Raw genomic sequence first — 11134 nt, 5'->3', positions numbered from 1 at the left:
CTAGAGACTACATGCTTCACAGTTCCTCCAGGTCCGGATCGTCTCCTCCCAGATCATTGGGTAGGATCCTCTGCTTCACGTGCTGGTTGAAGAAGACTGCATCAGGCTCATGTGTGTGTATGAACCCTTGTTCTAGAGACTATATACTTCTCAGTTCCTCCAGGTCCGGAGCGTCTCCTCCCAGATCCTTGGGTAGGATCCTCTGCTCCACGTGCTGGTAGAAGGAGTTCATCCCCGGTCGTATGAATGACTGCATCAGGCTAATGTGTGTGTGAACCCTTGTTCTAGAGACTACATACTTCTCAGTTCCTCCAGGTCCGGAGCGTCTCCTCCCAGGTCCTTGGGTAGGATCCTCTGCTCCACGTGCTGGTAGAAGGACTCCATACCCTGGGAGTGGATGTTGACCAGCGCGTACAGCTCCGGCCGCATGAAGGGTCGCATCAGGCTCATTATCCTATCCATGTAGGGGCCGGTGTTGATGTAGTGGAAAGCTTTCAATCTTAGTGGCATCGCGTCCTTAAATACACAAAAACATAAACTTTTATTTTAAAAAAGTGTTTCAAATTGAAATAGATTTTAACCATAGCGAAACTTTAATTTAACCCGCTTATAGCGAGCAGAATCTAAAATTAATACAACCCAATGGAGTCCTACATGGTTCATTTATAAATTAACATAATTTATAACAAATATACGTTTTTTTTACATTAACTTCACACAGGACACACTGGGGAAAAAACTCCATAAAGACCTGTGTCACTTTCTGAGATTCTGTGTGAAGGGTCTTTTTAGAGAAAGGAAGTAAATAAAGTTCTGGGAAGGAAAACATTTATGAGGGTTTGGAATCTGGGGGTCAATGTGTCCAGAGTTGATGTATGATCTGCGGTGTGACTCTATTCCGTTGACGGAACCGTCTGTCTGAAAAGTGTCATAATATAAGCAGTAATAAATATCATAATATCGGTAGACAGGTTTGACAATGTTATTTCATGCCTTTATTTAAAACAGCCCTTGTCAGATCCATAAAGATTTTTTTAACATTTTAATTTTTTTATGTTTAAAATTTTTTAAGTTTTTCTTAGCAATATTTTTTCTAGCCCTGTTCGAGCTGCCGATGCAATTTCGCTAAAAAATATCGAAATATTTTAGGTAAATGTGTTCTATGAATATGAATATTTGATATCTAGATGTAAAGAACATACAGTCTCTCGCATAGTGGTCCTTCGAGCCGGATATAAATTTAAGAGACCCCTGCTCCTCACGTCGTTATTTCACAATGCGGGCTTGAGCGAGTTACACGTTTACGAGTGCGGGGAAAATGAAAAACGAAGACTGTCGTGGCTGTAACATCCTCGTCTTCTATTTCCCCCATGATCTTGTCCGGAACACTAGATATGTGAATAAATATTCGACGGATGTTTTTCTCTCTACTGCTATTATTATTTTATAAATTTAAAAAAATACACTCTTGGTGATTTTCTCAACTACCACACTAGGCTCATGCCCGTATTATGGTTGTCGTAGGTACATGATTTATCTAAGAATAACAAAATAATATTTTGCAGAACAGATAATAAAACATAAGGGAAAAGGACATGTTATGGTAAAACGAAAATGTAACAAATGCATATTATTATAGAAATCATGTTATAAATAAAAATAAAGGTTAAACTGATTGATAAAAAGATATGTCAAAGAAAATCGAAAAAATATATATTAAAAGTAAGGTTAAAATACATGCAAAATTATACCAAATTATTTTATGTTATTATTTTTTTTTCATACAAGTTAATCTTGGTACGTATTTATATGTTTGTATATTATACTCACTTGCGTATATGTGACAATTTTCTTCAATGTCATAACACCAAACTTCGTCACATGCGTCAGTGTCACTCCCTCCAAATCCAAAACTCCTATAAGATCGCCGCTGCCCTGAAACAAGAATATTTTTATTTAATATTATCTTAATGTGTTGTCTATTACCTAATGATGTTGAAATAAAGCTCAAAACCACATTGTAAAATTTACTAAACGGATAATACTCTTGGAGCTTGGGCAGCCAGAATAAGAGACTACATATATAATGTCTTTCATCTTGTAGTCTTAAAATCTATATGCCCTCAAGGCATGCTGCTAATGCTCTCATTTGATCTATTCTATAAGACTATAAGGTCACTTTAGACCGAAAGTTAAAGTGTTGAAGGAATCATATTATTCCTCCAAGATCCAAGAGATCAGGCGATATCCCAGCTTAAGCTATCTTTTAAAATCTAGGTTACCGACACTAACTTTACCGACAACCGTTAATAACTCTGTCACTAGAGCCATCTATGCTCATTGACTGAAACTTAAATGTCACAGTATCAACCATACAATTAACCGTATCACTTATATTCTAGGATCTACCTTACTGACAACCGTTAATAACTCTGTCACTAGAGCCATCTATGCTCAGTGAACGGAACTCACATGTCACAGTATCAAACATACAATTAACCGTATCACTTATGTTCTAGGATCTACCTTACTGACAACCGTTAATAACTCTGTCACTAGAGCCATCTATGCTCACTGACTGAAACTTAAATGTCACAGTATCAACCATACAATTAACCGTATCACTTATATTCTAGGATCTACCTTACTGACAACCGTTAATAACTCTGTCACTAGAGCCATCTATGCTCAGTGAACGGAACTCACATGTCACAGTATCAAACATACAATTAACCGTATCACTTATGTTCTAGGATCTATATCTTACTGACAACCGTTAATAACTCTGTCACTAGAGCCATCTATGCTCACTGACTGCAACTTACATGTCACAGTATCAACCATACAATTAACCGTATCAATTATGTTCTAGGATCTACCTTACTGACAACCGTTAATAACTCTGTCACTAGAGCCATCTATGCTCAGTGAACGGAACTCACATGTCACAGTATCAAACATACAATTAACCGTATCACTTATGTTCTAGGATCTATATCTTACTGACAACCGTTAATAACTCTGTCACTAGAGCCATCTATGCTCACTGACTGCAACTTACATGTCACAGTATCAACCATACAATTAACCGTATCAATTATGTTCTAGGATCTACCTTACTGACAACCGTTAATAACTCTGTCACTAGAGCCATCTATGCTCAGTGACTGGAACTCATATGTCACAGTATCAACCATACAATTAACCGTATCACTTATGTTCTAGGATCTACCTTACTGACAACCGTTAATAACTCTGTCACTACAGCCATATATACTCATCGACTGAAAAATACATGTCACAGTATCAACCATACAATTTCTAAAAGAAAAACATATCCATAAGTTTTAAAAATGGTTTTCTGCAATTTTTTTGATCAATAAATATGCCATTATATTATCAGACAGAAGGATTTTCACTTGGTACTTCTATATAAAATCGTAAGTTTGCATTTGATATTCCCGAATTGCTTCCATTTTCTATTGACAAGCTTTCGGATTCCATTAATTAATACTAGTTAGAAATACGAAATGGAAGTAAGGATTTATTTAAGTGTAGTCATTCTGGGACTAACTACCATATTATATACGTACTCCTCACTGCCCAGAATACTAATGGAGAGAAAAAATAAATTATACTACTTGACATCTTCAATTTTTTAGTAAATAAATCCAAAAGATCACAAGCCATTTCCAAGGGCTTTTAATAAAATATTAATAATAATATGACATTCAGGGTAGAGTCATTAATACTAAAATTATAGGAAGCATATAATCAAAGATACAAATCAAATTGATGATTTATGTAGAAAATGTTTGACTTTTCCGGAAACTATAGAACACATTATATCGGGATGTTCTATACTAGCACCGTACGAATATACATTTAGGCATAATCAAGTTTTAAAAATAATTCACCGAAGTTTGGTAATTAAAAATAACTTGATTGACTGCCGTAATATAGTACCATGTTACGAATACGAACTAAATTCATTTTTATAAGATGAATTTTATAAAATATATTATGATAAAACTATACTAACAGACCGAACGATTAGTCATAATAGACCCGATATAGTTTTACATGATAAAATTAAAAATTATAACTTATATCATTGATGTCGCTATTCCAAATTCCTGTAATATTCAAAAATCTGTTTCTCAAAAAATAAGAAAATACACAGATTTAGGAAATGAGATTAAAATAATGTGGCATTCTCAGACTATAAAAATATTCCCATTTGTTATTTCTGCAACTGGCATTATACCTAGCTCTCTCATTCAAAATTTAGGGGTATTAGATCTGTCAAAGAATTTATATTTAAAAATGCAAAAATCAGTCATTTTAAATACATGTAGGATTACGAAAGTTTTGCTAAATATTTATATTTAAGGATCAGTAGGATTTATAGGTCTAGTTAGGAGTTCTACCGAGCCGAACCCTCTAATATGAAAATATCTGGAGTCGGTGAATTATTTTCCCATTTGATCTCTGGTGAGTTGACGTGTTGTTCTTGTATTGTTTTGAATTTATTATGCTTTTATAATGCACTTGCATAGTGTGAATTGACCAGATGATCATTTGTGGAAAAGTGTGTGGAAGGTTTTAGTTTTTCGTGTGGAGAAGATTTAACCCAAACATAAGGTCGGAAAATAATAAAAAATAATAATAATAGTATTTGTTTATTATCTTCCTTTTTTGTAAGAAAGAGAGATAATGATATCCTCACTGGGATTTCCCGTGCTGAGAATATTATATATATTTAGAATTAGAAGAAATTTGTATTGTGAATAATACGAAGTAATTAAAAATATATTGTGTAGTGAGTGAGTTTTGGTTTCAGTCGGTATTTCGCATCAGTAGGTATATTTTCTATTTCTGATCTGCCTTTATTTTGTATCCAGCTTTTTATTTAAGATATAAATGTTAAAATATTGTTTTGATTTTTGAATGAGAGTGGGATTTGCTGTAGAGTATAGTAACAAAGCTTATGAAAGTTTTTTGCCCAAATGTTGTATTTATTGTTTTATTTTAGAATCTAAGTAAGAATCGTGGCTCCCTTATCAGGCACAAGAGCTTCTCTTTTCTGATAAGGTATACATGACCAATTATGTAACCCATATGATCTATATTAAAATAATTAAAAAAATAATTAAATGTTGTATTAGAAGAGTCATTTTTCCTACTCACATATTGTTGCACCATGAGGTCTTTGACCATAATGAAGTACTTGGTGGTGTTGTTGGAGATGAAGTCCGATGGGTCCGAGTTGTACAGCTTCGTGTATATTACCCTTGCACCGCTTTTAGTAGGCTCGGGAAAAACGACGCACGTTCTGAAATCAGGAATATATTTATTTTTATTTATTGGACACTTTTTATAGCGCCGCTTTTGTGATCTATCACCTCAGGGGATTGATACAGTTGATGCAGGTATTACAAAAAATATAAGTATTACAAAAATAAATTGAAATTAAGTTAAATAAAATGAAGTACAGGAACAGGTGACACGAAGATAGAAGATGGAGACTCTGGAGCAAGAATCCTAGGTGGTGAAGAAACTGGACCAGCTGCTGTAGCAAGAAAGTACATCGCGTCCACCAACAGTGCCAGCACGAGGTTCGTCATCCGTCCAGGCATGTGTCTGCTGCTAATAAAGAGCTGACAAAGTATCCTCACATAGATAACAGACCTTGGCAGCACCGCCGTGACGTTCGGTAAGTCCATCATTAATCTCCATGTAATCTTGTTCCTGGTGATTGTGTTAGTGGTGCATTGTGCCCGCAATAAAAGGCGACGGTCGGGATAATAAATTACCCTGGGCTTAGCGAACAACACTTGTAAGGGCCTTCAGAGTTTCCGAGAATTCCGTAGAAAACATCTGGCGTAGTACCTACAGTTACCGATCCTCGTCCCAAGTTCAACTTCAACTAATTTAGAATATTTTTTAGCAGAATTTAACATAGTAAGTTAATCGTTAATCTAGTTTCAGATGAGAACTAATATGATTTTCAAAAGTTAGACAATGGTAGTAAGGCTTAATTAGACTGGTTTTTTAATGTCTTTTATTTATTTATTTAAACGCCATAAAATGGCATTTACAATAGAATGATACATCGGATTATAAGCATACAGTGGTACACAGGAGAATATTAGTAATAAATTACAGAACAAGTAATGTGTACACAAAAATATTATTGCAAGTGATACAGTTGTTAATAGAAGTGCAGTGAGACAATAAATAATTAAAAGAAATATCTACTAGTGTAATAATAGTTGAATGAATACTAGATTTGTATAAGACCTGACATAAATCGAAGTATGAGGTGTTTGTGATAATGGATAGTAATTAATATAACATGTTATAAAAACAAAGAATATTTTATTTGAACAGAATAAACATGTATAAAAAAGTGACTTGTTAACATTTATAATTTAGCAAAATATTATAATAGAGTAATTAGTAGTGAGTTTATTGTTACCTTCAAAATTAATTCTACTTGGAATAGCTGGGCAGGTATCGCAATTTGGCTTTAATAATTCAGGGCTGTCAGCGATTTAATGATACTTTTGAATGAGAAATATTAATTTTTAATAAAATAATACGTATGATAGCTAACACTATAAGATATCTGAAGTAAATAGTTTAGATGTAGTAAAATATGATGTAGGACCCACGCAGAAGAATTTTATCATGCCTGACATTGATTATTGTGTTTGAGGTATATTATTATAGCCTTCTTATAACTATATTCCGTGCAGTTGAATACATCTACCACTTCTGAGAAAACATTTACCAACAGCATGCAATCAGGTATAAGGGAGTATCTAAATGACTCCGTCTTGATATTGTTGTTGCAATTAAAAATAATTTTGGATCGACCAGTTCTTGCAGGTATATGGAATGTAATTAGACTTAATAAATCAGGGCTGTCTATAATACCATTAACAATCATTAATTTTTAGATTGTAGGGCATAGGTAAGTAAGCTATTAAAATGATACTCGATTCAGACGATAAAAAAAAAAACATGTGATAAAAATATAGCTATTCCTGGTATACTGAACACTCGCGCAAGTGACATTAGTCACTGGTCATTGGTCACTTGCTCGAGTGTTCAATGTCCGGCTTTATTTTTGAGCAAGGGCGGATCTGATGGTCAGCATTCTGCAAATATTGAATGATTTGTATGCAAAGTAACTGTTATAATTTAATGTTGTGCAGTTATAACGGCTTATGATTTTTTGGGTATTTGATGAGACAAAAAATTAACAAACATTAAAAAAATTAGGTATGTTTTGGCATTTTTAATACATCTTACCCCCTAACCCGCGGCTTCTATTGTTCTCTAATAGCTCCGTCCAGGGCTTTTTAGGTTCTTGCTTTGCACACAAAAGTTTGTCATGCAAGATGGCTGCCAAGCAATTGACCCTCACCCAAGGTTTGGCTTCAATATCATTCATACAAAATCGCACTGATTGTCTGTCCATGGCCTTTTAGGTTCATGTGACAATGCATTAATTATTCAGTAATTCCAATGGTGTGTGTAATTACTCATTTTGTGAGTAATTTTCCAAATACTCACAGGATATCATGTGTACTCTTCAAAGCAGGCAGTAGCGGGTCCCTTTGGCTAAAGAACTCTGGCACGTGCGTCCTGATGGTGTAGTAATGCTCTATGGTCCTTTTAGCAAACTCCACGCTGAACAGGCAGCTGTGCAGGAAGCATACCAGTTCCAACTCTGAAAACATAATTCGGTAGTCGGCGCTAGAATCACTTATCTACATTCAAAGAACATGTGAAACTTTTGCACAAAGCTGGGTGCCAGAGAATCAACCATTAGTTGGAATTTTCAGTGCTTTATTTTTCAGGAAACATTAAATAGAGATAATACCTCTGAGGGTACCTACTCACTTCCAGAGGTGTGCTTTATTTCAAATAAATCCATTTCAAATGGAAATGCAAAATGCAAAATGGGTATATTCCATTTTGCATTTTAAATGCTTTTCTAAAAACCATTTTGCATTTTAAATGCCTTTCTCAATGTATTTTCCATTTTAAATGTTTTCTTGCAACATTCTTCCTACTATCTTCACTCATCTTTTTTTCATAAGCCCCAAATATCAGTCGGTCCTCAACCTCGCCATGAGAAATAATTTCCATTTGTCAAGTTGCTCCCTGGTAGGAGCCCTGGCAATTGAGTTTTTATTTTTTTTATTTCATATATATCCCGTTAAACTACAGTTAAGTAGTTTGTCAAACAGGATTTTTATTACAACTTTTTACAGATTACAACTTAGACCTTAATTTATACAATAACAATAAACTTACATATTAAATCGCCTAATACAAATTATTTCTACCTAGTAGCCATGTTTTCAGCAAATATCTGACTCTATTTGGAAATTCGCATTTCTTAATATTACCAGGTAGCATATTATATATTTTAGGCACATTATACTCAAGGGTTCGCTGTCCGTATTTATTATTATGTTTAGGTACAAGCATGCCTTCATTCTTTGTGAACCTAGTATTGTATCTATGTTCAACTTTCCTCTTATACTCAGAGTCAGATATGTGCTGAATCAATATTTTATACCACAATAAGGCCTGCACCGGCAAAACTTGAGTGATACCATTAAATAAATACAGATTCAAATACTGAACATGGGGGCATGACGCTGTAATATTAAATGTTAGATAGCAGTTTCTATGTTTTTACGTTGGCAACATTAGTCCCGCGCAAATTTTTTGTGGTTTCACAATCTGTAGTCGTGGTGTTTTTGGATTTACCATCATGTAATATGTTTGTTCTACATTGATGTCCATTATTAAATGACAAAATTGTTTAAAATTCTATAATTATTTTAATTGTTTGACCCGAGAAACCATTTTGCATTTTCAATGCATTTTGAAAATGGGTATTTTGCATTTTGAATTTTAAATGCTTTTCTAAAAACCATTTTGCATTTTGCATTTTCAAATGGAAAAGTTTTGACCCATTTCCATTTTGCATTTCAAATGGTTTTGGGTACCCATTTTGCACATCTCTGCTCACTTCATATAGCCCCACATCCAATATAAGGTAGTACATACTGTATTATTTTCAGTAATTACAATTACTTTTAAGTGATAAAATCACAAAGATCATAAAAAAATGCGTATGAGAGTTATAAAAGGCCAAACAATCGGAATATTTGTAGCTTTAAATGGTCATAATTAAGATAATATTACAGGAGATGAGATTATGTGTAATTCGTCATACGTACTGACCGTTGACAAAAATGGCGGACAAAAGGTGTTCCCAAACTATAACAATATCACCAAATCTGTGCTCTGTCACTATGTGACAAAGTAATCAAGTTGCCATTAAGCGCCATTTTGTATTTTTGACAGTTGAAAGGTTCCAGTTAAATACCGATTTTAATAAACAGAATTCACACACCTATTCCTGCGACGGACAGATCGGATCGGCTCGGTCAATCGGTCCATTATGCGTCTGTCGGTCACGAGCCGATCTGTGTGTGAATCGGCTCGACTGATCGGATCGCCGAGCATGACCTCATTCTCAGTCGATGAGCATGACATAATTCAGTGATGATCTTTGCCTTAGGTTTCATAGAAAAATTTTCCCAAGATATCAGATGAATTTGTATGAGGTTAAATATAGAATATCTAGGGAAATTTCCCTAGACATATCATCACCGTAAAATGAGATGATGTGTGTTTCCGTCTACTTTAGCGTGTAAACTGTGCACTATGCCACTTAATTTTCAAATATTGGTGTTTTAGTGCACGTGAATGTTTTTTTTTTACATTAACCCCCACACTATATCATCTTTTAGGATGCTGTGTGGAGGTTCTTTTTAAGGAAATGAAGGAGATGAAGTTCTGAGAATGAAAAGATATGATTGTGGGTAGGAATGATCTATCCCTCCCGCTGCAGCGCAAGACGATGAGTCAAGAGAAATACCAGTTGAAGAGGTCAACGGGTCTCCCCAAACCATCCTCTCCCGATCTGATGTGTGAACACACATCATCAGATAAACCCAGGCACTCCTGCTAATTGGGGTGACCTTCGGCAGAGGTGTCCCCAAATTAGGGTGTAGAACCATTGCTATGAGAAATGCCTCTACCAATTGATTTATTATTATATTGCGTATTGGACTTACCAGGAACATCTGGAAGATGGGGTTGCTTTTGTACCCACTCCCTCAAGTTGTCCAGCTCCTGTTTCTTCAGTTCGGGATTCTTATGAAACTCCTCTTCCAGGGTAACCGGTGTTATTGCCATGTTGATGTAATTACAGCAGGAGATACCAGTATAGACCTTGAGGAATAGGTGACTATCACCTATAAAGAAGTTAAACTCTCCTAATACATACGCAACTTTTTATTACATAATATACAGATGTCGTTAAACATGTGCAATAGATATAACAGGACAAAAATGATTTTATAAAGTTGATAATTAGACAAAGTCAACCATTTTACGGTAAAACCTTTCAACTGCTAGGTCAGAGAAAATTTCATGAAAAAAATGAAAGTATTTCGGTAAGTAGGTACAAAATAAATAACATTTATCAATACTACATAATATGAAATATTCATAAAAGTAAAAAAAAACCACATTAAGGCGAAGCTTAATGCCAAATCACTTTTTGATAAATCTTTATAACGAATTGGTGAACATTATGAATACAAAAAAATATGCTTTAGATAAATTGAAGGTTTTCTTATCGCCTCCCTTGAGTAGAATACAAATAAATATATAAATTACTCGATAAAAATATGAATGCAAACTACATTTTATGACATGTTACAACCTTTTATACTTTTGTAATAAACAATAGTTATAGCAAATAACATTAGTTACTTTCAACACCTTTCTCGTACAATTTAAACCGTCCAACTATATTTTTTCAGGTATAAAACATATTATATATGTAGTATATATGTGGTATATATTTTTACTATATGTACATATGAATTATGTATTACATATATTCTCTCATTTTATGCCTTCTGTAAGAAAAGTACAATTAATTCCGGTGGTTTAAACTTTTAAAAAAACATGGTTCATATATGTACACAAAATTACAAAAGTTCATCAAAATTAACAAACTTTAGGGCTT

General features: G+C 34.2%; 1 protein-coding gene across 1 annotated transcript; it reads right to left on the bottom strand.

Moving 5' to 3' along the window:
* Nucleotides 1–291: 291 nt before the first annotated feature.
* On the bottom strand, nucleotides 292–10293 carry LOC149413284 (alpha-tocopherol transfer protein-like). The gene is made up of 5 exons (XM_089645453.1): nucleotides 10173–10293; nucleotides 7585–7741; nucleotides 5191–5335; nucleotides 1831–1935; nucleotides 292–516 (listed from the first exon to the last, which is right to left on the bottom strand). Exons 1-5 carry the CDS (start codon nucleotides 10291–10293, stop codon nucleotides 292–294), a joined length of 753 nt encoding a protein of 250 aa, XP_089501579.1.
* Between the last annotated feature and the right edge of the window lie 841 nt (nucleotides 10294–11134).

The sequence above is a fragment of the Hesperophylax consimilis genome, chromosome 22 (genome assembly GCF_061612785.1).
Source record: "Hesperophylax consimilis isolate HC1 chromosome 22, BYU_Hcon_1.0, whole genome shotgun sequence".
Taxonomy (NCBI): domain Eukaryota; kingdom Metazoa; phylum Arthropoda; class Insecta; order Trichoptera; family Limnephilidae; genus Hesperophylax; species Hesperophylax consimilis.
This window is presented reverse-complemented; position numbering and strand designations above follow the sequence as displayed.